This window comes from Botryllus schlosseri, chromosome 15, assembly GCF_051294905.1.
Source record: "Botryllus schlosseri isolate E-star chromosome 15, Bs_hap1, whole genome shotgun sequence".
NCBI classification, from domain to species: domain Eukaryota; kingdom Metazoa; phylum Chordata; class Ascidiacea; order Stolidobranchia; family Styelidae; genus Botryllus; species Botryllus schlosseri.
In genome coordinates this window covers 18,583,931-18,603,877 of record NC_137250.1, presented here as the reverse complement: position 1 = coordinate 18,603,877, position 19,947 = coordinate 18,583,931, and the positions used below count along the sequence as shown (strand labels likewise).

The 19,947-nt window shown below is 41.4% G+C and overlaps 2 protein-coding genes and 2 long non-coding RNA genes across 12 annotated transcripts in view; 1 reads left to right on the top strand and 3 right to left on the bottom strand.

Moving 5' to 3' along the window:
* Positions 1-2,660, bottom strand: part of LOC145456780 (uncharacterized) — a 114,662-nt gene extending 112,002 nt beyond the window's left edge. Inside the window, exon 1 of the long non-coding RNA XR_013920704.1 lies at positions 2,377-2,660. This is a non-coding gene — a long non-coding RNA (uncharacterized LOC145456780). The remainder of the gene's footprint in view (positions 1-2,376) is intronic.
* Positions 1-7,550, top strand: part of LOC145456745 (protein diaphanous homolog 2-like) — a 233,324-nt gene extending 225,774 nt beyond the window's left edge. For 5 of the 9 annotated variants that reach the window (XM_080334853.1, XM_080334851.1, XM_080334852.1 and 2 more), the window contains one exon: positions 6,340-7,550. In XM_080334853.1, coding sequence (XP_080190979.1) covers positions 6,340-6,602 — 263 coding nt within the window. In that variant the 3' untranslated portion in view covers positions 6,603-7,550. Of the gene's footprint in view, positions 1-3,470; positions 5,471-6,339 lie in introns of those variants that run through there. The other 4 variants (XR_013920693.1, XM_080334859.1, XM_080334857.1 and 1 more) reach the window with 4 other exon arrangements.
* The window catches only part of LOC145456779 (uncharacterized), a 329,933-nt gene that overhangs the window by 210,231 nt on the left and 99,755 nt on the right, over positions 1-19,947 (bottom strand). The window lies entirely within an intron of this gene.
* Positions 8,561-11,674, bottom strand: LOC145456749 (coiled-coil domain-containing protein 40-like). Its single transcript, XM_080334867.1, has one exon. It carries the CDS (start codon positions 11,495-11,497, stop codon positions 8,660-8,662), a length of 2,838 nt encoding a protein of 945 aa, XP_080190993.1. The 5' UTR covers positions 11,498-11,674; the 3' UTR covers positions 8,561-8,659.

Sequence of the window (19,947 nt, the reverse complement as noted above, 5' to 3'; positions counted from 1 at the left end):
TCAAGCCTGCAGGCTCGTGCCGCTAGGACATACTTTGCGATAGGTGATGCTGGAGCAAACTGATGATAATCAGTATGTTGATATTTCATCCTTTCGAATACACGAAAAGATTGCGATTGAACGAAAAAATTGGAAGGTATTGAAACGATATTTAGTAGTCGTTGAAACCGGACATTCGGACACCACACTTCCTGTAGCCATAAGACAGTGTAAAGAGGCACTTACGTCGTTGTAGCCTTGTAGGATGGGCAGTTGGACACTGAATATAAAGTAACAGAAGTGACAACCAGAGATGTCTTGGAACAATATCCCCTTCTTGTGGAGGCACGCTGGGTAAGATCTTGAATCCTAATCTTACATCGATAGTATCGGAGGTCAACGCAGCTGCTAAGACAGATTGCTATATTGGTGACCCTGACATCGCACCTGAAATCCATCTAAAGAGAATTACGTCACTCGGTATCGCCATGCAATTTCAACGCGTATACTTGCAAATTGTTAATTGCTGTATGGAATCGACACGATCTCTACTGTGTATACTTCACAATATTTTGAAGAGTAGTTTTGCCTACTGGTAGTTCAGAGACGTCCAGCCAGATAATTTTGAACTTTCAATTTGCCGTCGAGAAAATCAATATTATTAGGTTGGCAATGAACATTCCAAAGTCCCGTTCACCAAGACATACCGCGCCTTTATCGTGTAGCACGCAATAGACATTAGAATTGACCGTAGCGGTAGCCCAATTACGTTCTATCGACCTAAATATATTATGGACGTATACTATAGATAAGTTTGAATATGTCATTATGCAATATTGGGTTGGCTAGTGCCAATTTTCTGATGACATTCGTTTTCTGTGTGTCACAATGGATTCCGATGAAGATCATCATTCTTCGAAGGGTATATATCGCCTTGCCTCAGTTGGTCGTTCACGTGCTGGCAGAAAGTCCGGTCCACTATAACATTATTAAGGTCAATCTCTATCCCAGCGATGCAAGCCTATATAATCTTGATTCCATTATAGATAATTAACTAACATACGGTAGGTCAGTTATCTCTAATTCCATATGGTCGTGTTAACCATGAATGCGTGTATTGACTTCACCTCTCGATTCGAGACTTTCTATCTATATGTAAAATATATTCGATATTGAAATACGCCGTGGAAATAAGTTTGGGAAAGACATCGCTAAAAGCCTCGAAGGCCATCCCGACAGTCGTCAAGAACGTCCACATTCAAATCTCAATTTGATATATCGGCCCATCATTCCGAAACATGCCACTTCATTAGGCTATCATCCCATCACTTCTGTTACTTTATATTCAGTGTCCAACTGCCCATCCTACAAGGCTACAACGACGTAAGTGCCTCTTTACACTGTCTTATGGCTACAGGAAGTGTGGTGTCCGAATGTCCGGTTTCAACGACTACTAAATATCGTTTCAATACCTTCCAATTTTTTCGTTCAATCGCAATCTTTTCGTGTATTCGAAAGGATGAAATATCAACATACTGATTATCATCAGTTTGCTCCAGCATCACCTATCGCAAAGTATGTCCTAGCGGCACGAGCCTGCAGGCTTGAATTCACCCGCTTATGTTTTTCCATCGTTTGTAATGATGACTCCGCGTGAATTGACGTAACCTATTGATTCAATAGGCATCATATTAATCACTCGCTTATATTTGAATCAGTTTTGTAATGAACTAGAACGATCTAACCCCGTGCTCGAATGAAAGATTCGATACTTTCTGTCTTGGCAATTGGAAAATATGTATCTTTTGAACGGATGGTAATTGGTGCTGAATGTAATGAATGGACCCTAACATTCCCCACCTCAACCCTAATAGTAATAATATCATATTATTAATCGTTGGGTTATATGTTTCATCTGAACAAGTCACACACAATGTACATGCGATAAGACAAAATGCGATGTAATGAGCAGATAGGAGGATGTCGAACGACACGCATGCAGTTGCGATCCTTTTAATCTAATTTCCACCTCGGTCTAGAGTGCCCGATGTCGCAGTTCTTTTCTATGTTGATCTTATCGAAGCCGTGCCCGATGTCGCAGTTCATTTCGATGTTGATCTTATTGAAGCCGCGGTCCTTTCTACTAGTTCTTTCCATTCCTTGTGAGTGCTTTCTTTCGTTGGTCTTTTTTGTCTCCGTAAGAGCGGCAACGGCGAGGGAAGAGGAGCCCACATAAACCTCCGACGGGAATCGAACCGGGTCCGCCAGATTGGTGGGCGCTTATCGTTACGACTACGCTATCTCCCCCTCCCCCAACCCTAATATTACTATCCACCAATCCTAACACTAATGTCCCCTCCGCCAACCCTAATATCCCCCTTTCCCCCACCCTAATACCCCCCACCCCAACCCTAATATCCCTATCCACCAATCCTAACACTAATATCCACCAATCCTAACACTAATATCCCCTCCGCCAACCCTAATATCCCCATCCACCAATCCTAACACTAATATCCCCTCCGCCAACCCTAATATCCCCCTTTCCCCCACCCTAATACCCCCCATACCCCAACCCTAATATTACTATCCACCAATCCTAACACTAATATCCACCAATCCTAACACTAATATCCCCTCCGCCAACCCTAATATCCCCATCCACCAATCCTAACACTAATATCGCCTCCTACAACCCTAATATCCCCCTTTCCCCCACCCTAAGACCCCCCACCCCAACCCTAACATTCGTCTTTCGAAAGGCACAAAAAAAATATATATTTTGACGTTTATAATTTTTTTTTCGTGTTCATGGAAAACATTCATCGGTGATCAGGGTGAACACTTTTCGATGTCTGACTGCCATCGAAGAAGTGCCGCTTTATCTACATTCTACATCAGACAGCGGATTCTGCTATTTCAGAATCCCAGTCCAATCTGGTTTAATAACAGGCGCAGTCAAAGTAGTCATTGTAGGTAATCAAGTAGAAGTAACATCATAAATTTCCACTTTTGCATTGCATTACTTAACTACTTATGTAGAAGTAGTAGTCGAGTAGCTATTTCCAATTAAGTATTCTAGATGTAAAAAAAACTGAAATGTGTTAAGAAGAAGTAGAACCAGTCTAAAATTGTTGGTGCTCTGGTGAGTAACAGTACAAGTAAGCAAAACATACTCGAGTACTTCAAAAGAGTTGAAGTACCTCATTATTCATTACTGACCACCTCTAATTAACAATCATGATGACATGAAATCGCCACACCGTATCAGGTACCCAATCCTCTAAGTTTTAAGCCTCTGAAAAAAAAAGAAATTGTATGTCGACCGTAGTCATCATTTTCCCTTCATCCTCGAAGGACGTTGCCTGCCTTTTCGTTTGGTTTTAGCCTTGCGTTTCCGGACTGCTGCCTGTCGGACTTAGTTTGACCGAGCGTACGACGAACGCGTAACCACGCGTCTAACCGGAAGCTCTCTTTTCTTCGCACCGAAGAGGCAGGCTCAAAATCAGGAGCGGCCGCAATGAGAACGCGATCGCGGGCCAGGTCGTCGCAGCATCACCGGATGTCAAAGTCGGGAGAGGATCACGGCCACGATTTCGCGAACATCTTGATGGCGCCCGTGAAGGCGCCGTTTTCGTCTGCGGAGACGCAGGCCGGCGGCGACATACAAGTCCGCAGATTAAAACCGTCAGATATGCCGTCCATGTCGAGCGTTTTGTAGGATCGCTTTTGTATAGAGCTCGTTTTAACCTGGCGGTATTTACGAAACAGTTTTGCGACCGGCGCCATCTGTCCGGCAGACTTGGACAACTAGAAAATTTTCAACTGCAAATTTTTTTCCTAACTATAAAAGTGGAATTACAATTATAGCTGTACAGTTATTTCCAACTTGGACTAGATTCAGAATTACTGAATTTGAGGAAAGTTTGACGTTGAATCAAGTTCCGTTAGTATCAGATCATAGCTCGTTCCTGTGAGCACAATAATAGCAAATGTCTGTGCAGCAAGCTTCGCTCGATTTGCACTATACTGTTCTTCTGTAGTATTAACAGGAAAACCAGAAATCAGATAAGCATTAAATCAAAGCAAAGAAAAAATTCACAACTTGGATTACTGGCGTTTCGCCCTAATTAGTCGAATTACACTACCTATCTGGTTGTCCAAGTCTGCTGTCCTACTTTACTTTGATATCGATTTCCGGCATCTGCTTACACTAGGGGTTCTTAAACGGGTCGGCAGACCAGTTTGAAGTGTTCCTTGAAATGCCATTTAAAATACAGTCGAGTCGGCTTAATTTGGACACCGGACACCCTGGACAACCACTTGATTCGGCCAAAATGCCTAGGAACAAAAGTGACAACTAAAAAAATCTAAGAACCCCTGGCGTGGGCCCACTTGACACCGTTCCGTGTTTTCATATCGCAATCATAGAATATTAACGCAACCTGAGCTACGCTCAGTGTTACAAACTCCTGACATGACCCAACTCTAGAAAATATTCCTATTTTTTAATACTTGCACCCAATCCACTCGCGCTTCTAAATCCAGGATGTGAACAATTACGCGACCGGTTTCACCCATACCATGCTACTCACATCTCTGTCAGTCAAACAACAGACATTCAATATGCAATCTAGAATGTGACAATCTGTTTCACCCTTGCTATTCTGACCTACAGTAAAATGCCAGATAATCAAAGATTTCAGTAGAAAATCCCAGTTACACGGGCACGTTGCAATCTAGAATGGGACCACGGATGATATAATTACGCATTTCACTTGCAGTTGTACTGGTATAGTATCTGGCACATGTGTGTTTCAATTCGCCTATTCTTCTTTTGTTACGCTTTTATTGTGCGTTTGCGAACTTACTAATGTGTCTTCCTGTTCGTGAAGTTTTATTTTTGCGCCTGATTGGCCGCCGCCCTGTTTATATGCGGAAGATATGACATTTACCGAAGTGTATGTGCGCAACTTAGAGAAATATAAGACACGCGTTGTGAAATACGTATGCTGGTGAAATCGGAACGGTAGCAAAGTCGTGTGATTTCCCCTCGAATTTGCTATTTGATTTGTATGTTGCAAGGTCGTTGTGTCGTGTCGACTTGCTTTGTGTATTCAAAATTGACTTTGTGCCCCGCAGAGCATTTATCGAAACGATATTATTGCTCTTTTGTGCAATTTCCAATTGCCAATGCCCATAATATGATGTTTGGTATAAGCAGGCCTCGACACTGCCTCAAATCAGCAATTGGACTGTTTCCCCGAAAGACCCAATACAACCGCACACCTATTTATTTTTGTCACAACAGAACTGTAGATTATGGCCCGTAAAAGCATATTTAGATATCCGATTGACTCGTGTAACCTTATCTATATAGCTATGTGGTTTAACACTTGTGTAACACACTTGTATACCATTCCGCCGCTCATTTCATTGCATTGCTACTTTCCATGTTCTTAAGTTTGAATAGACTCATTTTCAAATGTAATCCGTGACGTAGCTTGCGTTAGACAGTTTGCCGACTACCCGTGGAAGTGCATTTTCGTCAATTGAAGTAGGTATTGCAGTCGTGTGTGAAGCTTATCTGAAATTTAGTCTTGAAATACCAGGTGCAGAGCCTTTTAACAGCGATGCATGGGTGCTTGACGCGGACTTGACAATCTAAATTCTGAACATGGACATTGCTGACTTAACTTGTTACTAATTGTAGTTGAGTGTGTTTTTTCTCTTTCTGACTTTGCGTTTGCTTATACAAAAGACATTCTAGTTGATGGTAGTGTCATAAGAGAAGCAGGTAATTGCTATTGGTAGCTTTATGATCCAATGCGTAGCACAATTGTCCCAAAATAACTCTCATTTCTATTGTCTTGTTTCTATAATTTCCAGTGTTTCAGCAAAGAAAACAGTGAAACCAATTAACAGTATACGGCATTTGGATCAAGACTGCATATATTTCTATTGCACAATGCCACCGGTATTGGACTTGATTTTCAAATGTGTACCATTGCATCCATTGAGAATACTACCACTACCACCATGCCTTGTTTACTGATATTATAGGTCTGTGACGAACAATAATTGTACAAATCCAGATCTGAATACAGGATTCAGCCTTATCGACTGAACTGTATGTGTTTAATCGTCACCAGCACATAGAGATGACTGAATTATCTGTATTCGACTACATCCAAAATTGCTTACCACTTGATGTCAATTCATGACCAATATATAAGTCATTCACTAGTACGGCTAACGCAGAGCTGCAGAAAGAGACACACTCTCCAAGGCTTGTTACACGGCTGTATGTACCCTGTAACCATGACCAGACATATCTTTTGAACTGAGCATCTTTGCCAGGTGACCGGCGCGCTTTGGATCGATCCCGGTCCAGAAAACAACTCTCCGGCTTCAACTCATCGTCGTCCATTATGTTGACCCCCGAGATCAGTTTGGACAATATGACAGCAGACGATTTCGGCGGATCGCCAGTCTTGCAAGACCACGGCTCCGGGCCCCGACGTAAAAAATACACTTCCATGGAAGAGGCCAAGAATGCCGAAAGGCGGGGACCTGACTCGGCGGTGGCCGACGCTTTGCTAGCGGAATTGAAAGCGTTATGAGTGATTCGCTCGGGATTTTATACAATTAAATATATATTCGCCATTCCCACAATTGCAATTTATGCTAGGACTTTAGTTTGCCACGTTCATCCAATTCGATACTGTACGTCATGACGCGATATATACATGGAGTTGAATATGAACCTGATTCTCTTTTACGCCGATAAATGATAGTGTATTTTATGTTTCGTGTGCATACTCCTGTGAAGTTATGCATTCTATTTTCTGACCAATTTGCTCATAGATCTTTTGCCATCTGTTTCAGTTCCTTTCCTAGCATCGTTGTGTGTGTGTGTTCTGTGGTGAACATAAGTGACCAGTATCTGTTTAAAGCAAGTGTCTTTTGTCTGTGTAGCATCGAAATATGGAAAATGTAACCTATTCTTTACAGTGCCTTAAAGAAATATTGCTGGCATTATTGAACTCTGATAATTTACGTGTTACTTTGAACTTGAAGTAACATGGTAGTTGTAACATATGGCCCTTTGTGAAGTGAATGCTGCATTGTCGAAGTAGTTCATTCATGTAACTCTGTATAAAACATTTGAATGACGAAGATGTCTGAGGCTATATTTATGCATTGTTTCCGTTGAAGTTTATTAACAATAGCAACGATCATATTTGGGAAAACTTTTTTAATAATGTGTTAGCTGTCCATGCGAGTGTTTAGAAGATTGTGGTAGGTGGATTCTTGGGGATACATTAGTTGGCCTGCCCACGTGCTGTGTCCCTGCTAAATTGCTGCCATTTTCGAAAGCCTCTCTGAAATTCCGTTTTCATCGATGTTTACTGAAAATTCATCATCTCCCCAGGTACGCCACTGTCAACAGCCCATCTCTGCCTAATTATTCGCCTACAACCAGCATGAGTTCTGTTATGTGTTTTGAGAGTTGTTTTACGTGAACTTTATTTTGACCAATGAAAAACATTAAATCTTGATCCTACTTATTCCAGACAGCTGTCGATTGTGATGCAACAGGATATGACTCGTTGACACTTTTTTCAGTCGACCTTCACAAGCAGTGCTATGGCCGACATTGCAGATGAAACAAAAATAACAATACAAGAATAAATTTTATGATCTTGAATTTCAGTCGCTGAGGATCAGCAAATGATCATGCATTGTTGAAGAGTTAGTTACTGTTAGTAGCAAATGGGCAAGGAGAAGATATATGACAGAATAGGGCCAATGAATTCGAGGGCGTACCGTATGTGTATTAAACTGAAAGTTTTCGCTGCACCACCGCTGATAAGGAAGACGCACTCGCAAGGTTTATGAGAGTTTGCTGCAACGAGTGTGTCCAAAAGCGTTAGTATACTTCGGTACTGCGAGGTCGCCAGACAAGGTCAAACTCATTGTAGTTAGAACGCCGTAAATTTCTACAAACTACTTGCGACAAGTATCGATTTCCAGTGGAAGTAGAAAAGAAGGTCAGAAAAGTACTCGAGTAGGCCTAGTATCAAAAACAAGATTTGGTCGAGGGGCCAGTTTGAAGGGCACATGTGACAACAGCAATACAAATGACGCAATTTTCGAAAATCCATTGAGTTACTATGATATTATACAAAGCGAAAAAATGAAGTAGAAGGAATCTAAATAACAATCATATGAGTAAATGGTGCGAGCAGGCAGAAGCTAGTCCGCCCTCAAGATTGCCGGACCTATCGATCTCGCCTTTCGTGACATGCCACCCTTGCTTTTTCTATACTATCTTCATTCAGTGTGCATGCCTCCTCTTTACACCGCCTAGGCCAAGGTGGGTGTCTGATTTCAAAGACTTCTTCAAGTCGTATCGACATCTTCCCATCTTTTCATTGTATCGCAATTTTTGTGGTGTATCGAACTGATAATAATTGCTCATAAACCGAACCGATACACAAAGTTATCTTGAAATCTCGACTGATTGCTGACGGTTACGATGGACGAGTGTCAGCTGAACAATGTGAAGATATTCGACTTTATTTAAATATGAATATTTTATTCAATTGTATATTGAAGTTCTGTTCTCTTCAAATACTAGCAGTAAAACAAGCAAAACAAATCACAATAACGACCGTCATTCACCGTCGTCCCGCGGCCCAAAGCAAGTCATAATCCTCCTCAGCACTTGCTGCGCGTGCGGATGCTCCTGGCTCAAACGGTCCAGAATACTCATCGTATGATACAAACGATCCTCCTGCTTCTGCGTCTCGGCCTGCAGCCCGTCGTCCGTCTTACAAATCATTGTGTACTTCCCGTCCTTGACCGCTTGCAGGTGCTTTAACCTCGTCTGCTTCTCCACAATGTCGAAGAGATTCTTTTGCTTCAATTCCGCCAAATGCTCTAAATCACCTTCCAGAGTGTCTACTGCGCCCTGCAACTGCTGCACGAGTACCTGTTTCTCTTCGAGACTCCTGCCTACCTCGGCCTGGTTTTCTTGCAACTGCCTGATATCATCGTCACATGCGTCCGCATCCCTTTGCGTATTTTTCACTTTCTTGTTCAGCTCCATCAATTTTTTCTGGAACGATCCTTTAGTGGGAGTTTTCTTGTCAATTTTAGCCTGCGCTTCGCCTCTTGTGACGATCGTGTCTCGACGAGACACCACTTGCTCCATTTCTCGAATCATATGCTCTTGCTGCTTCATCAGTTGAGAGTATCTTACTTGCATGCGATGGATCTCGGCTTTCATAGCTTTCATTTCGCCTTGCCCGACTTCGGAGTCAACAGCGGACCTTGTTTCCTTCGCTAGCTGCGTCTTCTTTTCCCATAACATAATCTGGTGTTCCGCTTCCACCAGGCTGTTTAGCAGCCGTTCTTTTTCCTCACCTAGCCTGTTCAATTGGCTTTGCATTTCGATCGATTCCATTTCGGCCTCGCGAAGCTCTTGTACAAAATCGTTTTCAGTGAGCTTGTTGCCTTGCTGTAGATTCTCCTCCAAACCGCGTTCTTGCGTCAACAGCTCGCTGTATCTAGTCAAGCTGTTTTGTAAACTCCTTATCGACCGGTCGATCTCACTTTGCTCTGAATTCTCCCTGTCTATCTCAGCTTCTATGTTAAGTTTCTTCTGCAAGAGTATGGTGTGTTGTTTCTTGAGCATTTCGACATCAGTTTGCTCTTGGTCCCTTTCCTTGCTGAGACGCACGAGCTCGTGCTGCTGTCTCAACCAGAACTGTTGCAGGTCGTTGATTTCATGGCCTAACGCTTCGATTTGTTTATTTAAAGAGTTGATTTGAGCTTGCAAAGGTCCGATCTCTTCTCCGCCGCTTGTGGATATGAGCTGTTCCAATTTTTTGTTGTACTGATCGATAATGGTTTGTTTTCTTTCGATAACAGCGTTACGTTTGCTGGAGTCCTGCTCGGCACGTGTGATTAAATCATTGCTCGAACAGATCGATTTTTCCAAATCTTCAAGCTGCGCTTTGAGCTTGGTGGCGCGGCATTCAGAATCAGCCTTCTGCCTTTCGCATTGGGCTATTTCGTTCTCCACTTTCGCGTAATCAGCCTCTAATTCCTTCTTTCTGGTTCTCATTTCGGTCGTGACTTTCTTAGTGTAAACACCGGCTTTATCGGCGGTGAGCTGCTGTTGTAATTTCGTCATGATGGCGTCTTCGAGCTTGACTTTTTCTGTGTATTCGCGCTCGATTTGTTTACGTAGTACGTTGATTTCGCTGAGTTTCATCGATCTTTCCGTGTTCGCTCTGTTAACGGCTTGCTTAGTTTCGTTTAGCGTGCGGCTGTATGTGGTGTACTGCTGCTTTGTATTTTCTTGCTTGGCCAGGCTTTGAGAGATTAACTTTTTTGTGATGCTGATGTCGGTTTCGGCTTTATTGCGGACGATTGTTAGCGTTTCGTTTTTTTCTTCTTCCTTTTGTATTGACTTTTTGTATCCGTCTATTTCCGTGGCTAACGATTTCATTTGCTGTTTGGCCAAGTTCAACGCTTCCTCCATTGCTGCGTGAGCTTCATCTCTCCTTTTCATACCAATAAGACTTGACGTCCACTGTTGGTAAAGCTGTTTTTTCTCCATGTTAATGGCTTCGATTTCATTACGAGCCTCGCCCAGAGATTCTTTTGCAGACTTTGTCTCTTGTGCCTGTGCCTGCTGTTGAGCTTCGTACATCGCGATAGCTTCGCGTAGACGCTCCACACGTTCCGTCAGGCGTTCGATAAAAAGGTCTTGCCGGTTTTTATCGTTTTCGTTTTGTAGAATCTCGACCTCGGCCTTTTCTGCCGCCCTTTTCATGACGGAGATGTCTGAACGGACGTCAAGCTTGGCCTGTTTCATGTAGAATAGTCTTGTCGCTAAGTTTTCTACTTCTGTCTGCAAAGAAGAATTCTTCTTTCTTTGAGACGAGGTCTCTGTTTGGATTTGCTTGTAGACTTTCCGGATTTTGTCGAGGTTTTGTTCGTGATCGCGCCTTTTCTCACTGACCGACGATTTCTTATCTCTCAAAGTCTCCAAATTTGCTTGCTGCCTTGCGAGTTCCTGCTGGACTCCATACAGGTTAACACCCATATCTTCACGCTCAGTTTTCTTGCGTTTTAAAGCGTCGGACAGCTCTTTTTTCTCAAGTCTCGCTTTTTCGAGCTGCTTCAACAGTTGGTTTTTGAGAGATTCTTGGAATCTGGACATTAACGGATGGTCCGGATCCAAAACGACCAGGTCAGTCTCAATGTCTTCTTCATCTCCCTCTTCCGACATTGCGTCCTGTTCGCTGTCTTCCTCATCAGAGTCCATGTCAACGTGAGCTAGACCCTCGCCGATGTTTTTTAGTAAAGTTCTAGCGTCTGCTTGTGTGGCGCTACTAGGACGACTCCGCCTCGTGTCGTCCTCACTCGTCGTGGCGTATCCTGGTATAGAATGCGGTACGTTCATTTCGTCGGGATCGATCCCACTCCCGGACTCAGTCATTTTGGATGCGCAATTTCTTCCGCGACACCCAAAAAATTACAGTATGGTGCTAGATAGAAAACGCAAACTTTTGTTCGAGACCAAGATCAAAAGTAGGTTTATATTAACGAATGAAAGAGATCATTAATGTAACAATACTAGCCGTTGAAGGCATAGAAGCAAACTTGTAGGCGATAAATGGAACCGACCTCACGCCCAATATGGAATCGGTGTCCCCTGCACACCAAAGATTCTAGTTATTGCACACAGGTGTGACGCTGGGAACTGCCTTGGCACACCAAATATATTGCGCTAAACGTACCGGGATTCCAACCTGGCCTCACGCGCTCGCAATCTTGTCAAACGTTTCCATAGTAATGAACCATACACAACATAAAACCACACGCTTCACTGAGTTGTCAGCGGAGGGCTCTTTGATGGATGTCAGCTGGGTGTATCTTGATTGTTTTGTCTGGACATCCATTTCTAAAACTGTATTGCATTATTACTAGGGGTATTAGGGTTTCGGAATGGTGAACTGAACTAAACTCAAACTTACTTATGTCCTTCTTCAGGACTGCGTCCTTTTCCAAATGTATTATTTCTTGCCATATCTTCAGAAAGATTTTTAAGCTTGACAGTGTTACTAACTGATAATGACCATTTCTGGTATATCTTTAACTGTAGTTTAACGTGGAACTTAGTGTAATCTTAATTCTCTTGAATATAATTTGATTAAAAGTGAACAAAAATGATGGTAACGCCGCAAGAAAAAGATTAGGGATCGATATTTTGCGTAAGAACTGACATGTCCGTTATTAGGTATTGCGCAATCTTGGCGAATTCGCCGGTGTTTACAAATAGGGATATGCTCCGTTCGCTGTTGTTTCGACCGCCTGCAAGATTCGTTGTATGTTTCGCCAATCGACAGTTTTGCGGTACCAAATACGGTGATAATTTTGAAGAAATCATTTTACGCCATCGTGAAGCCGAAGCTCGTGACCTCGCGTTTTACGAAGATCCAGCAACAGGTTATTTGGTCCAAACGAAATCAACACATCTAAAAAGAGGAAAGTGCTGCGGAAGCGCTTGTCGTCACGTTCGTAATGATCGAGATTATGTATGTTGCTTTGTAATGAAATTCTGTATACTTGATGCAGTGTCCCTTCCAACAAGAGAGAGTTAAAGACGCTAGCAAAAAGAAACGATTCAATGGCCACTATTATGAATAAAGAATGTGAGTACTATGGTATGAATTTATCAAATGTGTATGTGTCACTATTTCGATATACATCAATAGTTGCTACCCAGCGTATTGTGATACTATATGGAAGTCAAACTGGTACCTCGCAGGATGTAGCTGAAAGTATAGCTGCGCAATCAAGGGGCTCTCATTTTCAGTAAGTATATCCCTTAACCTTTATGCATTTACTCATGTGGAATTAGAAGAAGGCAACAACAACTCTATCAAAAAGTACAATATCAAGGCCTGACAGAGCACTGAATTAGATAGCGGTAGCCTTTTCTGTAGCTCACTGCCACTTCATTTTCCAAAATGCTTGTCTGTAACTTATGTAGGGACACCATTGCCACAATTATATACCCAAAACAATACTCCGATTTCATCAAAATGTGAACAAATTTCTAGATAAGCCTTATCAGTTTTGAATCCCTGCACAGCGCACATGCACAGAGCAAAGCATATGATGGATTTTTGCCAGGGCTGTAACCAAGTCCCAATGCTCCGAGTCACAAGTGAATCTCACTTTTATAGTTTTGACTCAAGTCAAGTCAGTCATTTTCAATTCACCACCGAGTCCAAGTCAGCGAGCAGAGGGTCGAGTTCAAGTCGTGGTATTTTGACTCAAGTCATTGTGTTGATTGTTCAGTTTCCAGTTAAAGTCTTGCTAAGCCCACTTTTTCTGACTCTCTTAGGTGATATCGAATGGTTCGCATTTATAATATACTAATATTCCTCATTTTTAGAAGTTTCTGCTGGCATTTTCAAGTACCAGTAGCAATAGACGAAATTCCAACAGTGTTGGGATGACTCGAGTCATGACTTGACTCGAGTCGGACTCGAGTCATCTTTTTCGTATGACTTGACTTGACTCGAGTCACTTTGCTAATATGACTTGACTTGACTTGACTCGGCGTGTCAGAAATGTGGATTGACTCGTGACTCGGAGAAAAATTCACGAGTCAATTTCAAGTCATCAAGTAATCGGTGTTGATAAAATCCCTGTGTCTTGCACATTGTCAGATTGTTCGCGAAACGCTTGCGTAACCTGTGAGAGTGTGAGAGCGACCAATCATTCAATGATCATGCGTTTTAGTGAGCCTCCATTGTTCTCTCCTAAATAAATTGACCACAAACGAAGTAATCGCAACTTACAGCTTACGTTGTCGTAAAACAGTATAGTAAAGTTATTTAATAGCAAAATGTCTATCTCTGTTTATTCCGTAACCTCTTGTTTTATTAGAATTGAAATGCAATATAGTTTATATAATCCTTAACCATTGGCGCAAGCTCGAATTGTATCATATCAACTTGTAAATAGGTACCAACGTACCGAATTGCATGTTATAAATTCGATTCTCCATTCTCTATTTGGCTGGTAACTATAATCTGAGGCTACGCAATTACTTACGTTGTGTAGCAGCTCTACGTATATGCGAACGATACAGCGCCTTCTTGCGTGTATATTGAGCTCTATATTTGTTCATCATCAACATTGGTTTATTAGCAATTTTATCAGTTCAATACACCACAAAAAATGCGATACAATGAAAAGAAAGGAAGATGTCGAAGCGACTAGGAGTTGTCTATGGAATCGGACACCCACCTTGGCCTAGGCGATGTAAAGAGGAGGCATGCACACTGAATGAAAGTAAAGAAGATAGTATAGAAAAAGGAAGCGACAAGAAATAGGGCGGCATGTCATAGGAAGCGAGATCCATAGGTCAGTCCTGGTCCGGTAATCTTGAGGATGGACTGTATTTATTTAGTTCATCGGTTCAGGATCAATGACCACTCAATATTTATTCCAGACAGCTAGCAAAATGCAATGACGTTACCTTGCCTCATGCTTCGAAAAGGCAACTTGACTTGAATTATGACTTGACTCGTGACTTGACTTGACTTGACTCGAGTCATCTCCAAAAATCGAGTGACTTGACTTGACTCGAGTCACCTTCGAAAATCGATTGACTTGACTTGACTCGAGTCAAAATGTGCAATGACTCGAAATGACTCGTGACTTGAAGGTAGTGGCTTGATCCCAACACTGAATTCCAATAGTGTGGTTAACTATTCTTCGAAATTACAATGAAATGTCGGTCTTGGCCGTCTGAGTCTTGAGTCATATGACTTGGTTCGAGTCATGCGCAATGACTTGAGTCCAAGTCGAGTCAATAAACACAGTTGAGTCATTTCCGAGAATGACTCAAGTCATCAGAAAATCGTGACTCGAGTCGAGTCATGACAACCCTGATTTTTGCCAATGCAAATCCCTAAATATCTACTTCATAGTTGTCAACATGTGTCTAAAATAGTATGGATTGAAAGCTGAAAAATGCAGATATTCAAAAACAAAACTGCAATTAGTAGTGCAAGTATAGAAACCTACTTGACTACTCAGGTTAATAGAAATATTTTGATACAGATATGCTCTACTGACAGTTCTTCACTAAGTTCATGGCTCGGTGTTTTTAACCATTTCCATACAAAAGGAAAAAGACTGATGAAACAGCTACTTCACTTCTTTCATTGTAACGCCACATAGCTGTGACATAGCTAACATAGTCGACATGCACAAAGTAGACAGTCCCCGTTACCAGGTAGTTCCTTTACACTGTGTCTTGATTGACTATATTCTTGTATTCTACAGCCTTCAGAAAAATTTCACGTGGTGTAATTTTTGCAACTTTTATATCACACACACGTCACTTTTCTTTAGGGCTGAGGTTAAAGCGCTCGATTCCTACACAATAAAGAATTTGATAGAAGAGGATGTTGCTATCTTTGTGTGTTCTACGACTGGCCAAGGGGAGCCTCCCGATAATATGAAGGTGAATGCTTGATGAAGTTTTGATCTACCCTAGAGATCATGTTTCGACTTATAGTCAAGTCGCATTGGTGACCGCCTTGGCTTCCTTATATATATGTATTAGGGCTCTTCAAAAATGACTTTTTTTCTCAAATCGTACTGGATACTTGATAAAATTGTTAGGTTACCTAATTTAAGCCTACACACAAAATTTGGTTCAATTCCAGCCACTAACCGCTTTGCTACAGGAGAAGAAAGTTTCTATTTATTATATAAAAATAAATATTAAAAAATTTGAAAATTTTCTGTTCACCCCATGAAAGTGTTAGGCTGTCTATAGAAACGATGCTCACCAAATTTGGTTCAATTCCGACCAGTGGAAGCGAAGTTATTGCCGTCGAAAAATTTGGATTTGAATAAAATAGTATTTACGGTGAGCACAACTATAATGAATAAACAAAGAATCGGTCACCGTAAATACTATTTTATTCAAATCCAAATTTTTATTAATAGTTTTTTATAATAAATAGAAACTTTCTTCTCCTGTAGCAAAGCGGTTACTGGCTGGAATTGAACCAAATTTTGTGTGTAGGCTTAAATTAGGTAACCTAACAATTCTATCAAGTAGCCAGTACGATTTGAGAAAAAAAGTCATTTTTGAAGAGCCCTAATATGCATCCCAGTTTCATTCAAGTCGTTACAGCCTCGCTGCAGTGCGTGTTCATGACTATTGCATTTGTCTTTTCAACATCATCCTATCTGTGTTTGCATCGAATTGTCTCTTGTACATCCTTTGAACATTGTTTGTCTCTTGTTTGTCAAGTCTAACTTGAAAGACTGTCTTTCTCGATTGTAGTATAGTTGCTTTGCTGACCCTTGGTAGTGACTGCTATATTCATGAAAATCATGGAAGCGTATATGTAATCTTCGTTTTCTTGCAAAACTTTGCCACTTCAAAATTGAGTATTTATGTTTTAAAAACTTGTAAAGTCAGAACGGAGTCTGCAGTTAGCATTTGAATTTCAAGTGATTTTCTTGAATACTCAATAAGTAACAGGACAGTGCTCAACTGAATACAAGAGGCACTTTTATGTTCTAACTTCATTTACATCAAAGTGTTATGTCGGATACATGGCTCCACCACAAATATTGGATATTCCGCCTTAAACATTTGATTCTTTTCTTTTAATGATTACAAAACTGATCGTTAAATGTCCACAAGTTGCCTCCCAATTAACTCTAATCATAAACACAAAACTCTGCCTGCAAGCGTTCTCTGTAGGAAAATTATATTTATTAAAGTTATTGTGAGCTACCATGGCTACTGTTGAGAACAATGACTCGTCTTCAGAAATTCTGGAGATTTATTATGAGGAAGGACTTGCCATCAAACAGTCTTTCCAGCTTGAAATTCGGAGTTTTGGGACTCGGAGATTCGTCGTACGCCAAATATAACTTTGTCGGAAAGAAACTGAGCAAAAGACTGCAACAACTCGGTAAGATTATTTCTGTAGGACTTACCAAAAGAGTGACTAAAATTTATTTGAAATTATAGGTGGCGAGAAGTTGATAGACGTTGGTCTTGCGGATGACCAGCACGATTGGGGTGCCGATGCAGCTATCGACCCTTGGAGAACGGAAATGTGGAACCGACTTCTCAAGCATTACCCTCTGCCTGAAGGAGTATGTATGGTGTATTTAAGGGTGTCTCACTGCTAGTCTACAAATAAAACTTGAGTACTGAAATCAAAACTAACGTGATAAGCAAAAAGCTGTTATGTTCACAACATTTGTCAGCTCGGAAATATAGGAATATTTAGTCAATTCCTGTGTTTCGAAGGCCCTTAACCCTACCAGTGGATCTCTGCCTCCTCAGAAGTTTGATATCAACACAAAGGATTATACAACCGATGATGAATTCATTGAGACAGGTCTGTTTTATCTTGTTTATTTTGCATTACTCACACGCAGTTGCTGATTGTATAATGTATATATTATGCAGAATGCTATTCAAAAGAACATCCTTATTTGGCATCGGTGAAATCATGTATGCGTGTGACCGCAAGTGACCATTTTCAAGATACGGTTCATGTTGTGTTCGATGTCTCACAAGCAAAAGGGTTGCTGGCATACAAACCTGGAGATGTAGTTATGATCAAACCGTCTAACATGGAAGAAAATGTGAACAAATTTCTGGGTAAGCTTTGACTTTGTTAGAAAAATGCAGTTTAAGTTATGTTATTCTTTCTACAGAGACCTTCAGTCATTTGGATCCAGATGTCGAAATTCGTATTTCCACGAGATATCCATCAGAAAATATCCCTAAAATCATGACGAAACCGACTACGTTACGGACGTTAGCAAGGGATCACTTTGATTTCATGTCAATACCCAGGTATTTATTTAAGAAGAGATTAATTTCCATGATTGTCAGTGAAAAATACTTTCAATTGCACCAGACTTTGTAGCACTGTCGATCCTTTTGCAGCCTTCAAAATGCAACGCCTTCGCCAGACATAATCTCAGAATCATCATCCCAGAATTCATAACCAGGCCTATCTACATCGAACTTGATCTATATTATTCCATAGTGCTAGCAAATCATTGCATTTTTTCATAATTCATGAAATTATCAGACGTCATCTCCGCTGCGTGTAGACGTAGCTTTTTTCAGATGACTCAACACTTTTCTACGGAGGAACTGGAGAAGGAAAAGATTGAAGAGTTCAGCACTCCAGAAGCTACTGACGACCGATATAGTTATGTGAACAGGCCGAGAAGAACGATCTTGGAAGTTCTTGAAGTAAGTACGCTAGCAGGTTTAGTAATCCCTTCGTGTGCCTTTCCGTTGATCTCAAATAGTGTGATTGTTTCATTTTCGGTGGGCTGCAAATTCCAACCTCGGACACTTTTAAAACTTGAAACCTTCGCTTGGTCATAGAACTAAATCAACCCTGAAGCTTGAATCAGAACAGGCAGCTGCCGTGAATTCTGCCACTGACAACATATAATGGATACTCATATTTGTGCGGAAAGTTATCAAAGCGGCAGATTTCAAGTCATCAGTAGAGGCTGTTTATTCTTCCATTTATGTACCTTGGAGTCGACTTTTATCAAAATCTGGCTATCTTGTGTGCCGACAAAACGAGTTTGTGTATAATCTAAAAATAGTACATTGACCTTATGCGTTCTGTGCAGGGCTTTGGAGCCGGAGCCCCGGAGCCATGCATTTTTACCGGAGCTGGAGCCGGAGCTGGAGCCAGTTATTTCAGGGGTAGCTCCGGCTCCGACGTATTTCATAACATGTTATTATATATGCAACAACCATATCTGCTGGGTTCAGATAATTCAACAGCAGGCCTTCGCGAAATTAAGAATCTTTTCCTCTTTGGCGCTACCTTTTCCGACTAACCATGTTCCTGGGGATCTAACAGCAGAGCAGTCACATGTACAATGTTCAATTTTCATACATGAGTGCCGAACCTCGGTATGCTAAATATGCCTGTGAATATTGTGGGTATTCGACATACCCGCAATTTCATCGTCACCACAATCTTGTTGGCCAATTGTACGGTTCGAAAATAATGATCACTATGTATTACGCGAAATGGGAGAGAGGACAAAAACGTGATTTCGTTGCACATGTCGATATGACGAGCACGAGCCGAGAAATTCCATCTCATCGTTGCTATCAGTCGGATGAGCAAATACTCGTTCTTTCGTGATTGTTCTTTAATCGGGCCCCGAAATTGGACAGTGTTATTGTGTATGCAATTGTGCATGCGAATTGGAATTCATTACTGCGCATGATCGTCATTCACTCCTATGAGGATTTTCAAGCGTAAATAGGGGTGGAAGAAGAGTGACCAAAACGCCGTTACACTCAGCAAACAATTGTCGCGGTGCGAGCTACTCAATGCGATGTCAGGACCCCATGGTATGTTATGTTGGAGACAAATTACTGATTTGATACGCGATTTCCAATTTGTAATCATCTGTTTCGTAAATTCATTCTTGATGTCTGCTTGATACTCTAGTATTCCCGGATTATCGCGCACTATGACTTGTAAATGTGCAATGTGCATACTGCATAGTGTAATTCGTTATGGGCATGGTGCAATGTGCATGGCACAGTGTTTAATTTGATTATTCGATTCGTTTAAAAGGGAGAATATTGTATTCCGGTATACTTGATCGACACCGGATGGACTGGTCGCGAGTGCACCAATGCCGAACGTTAAACCATTGGCCATTTGGTACAAATCGAATTTGTATTGACGAGGTCGTGATATCTGCCCATATTGCTCTTACTACAGTTACAGTTGAATAATAATCGCACATTTAAAGATTGAATTGAGCTGCTTAATGTTAACGAGTACAGCGCCAGTGTTAAAACACCGCATCAGAATTTTAATGCTGTAC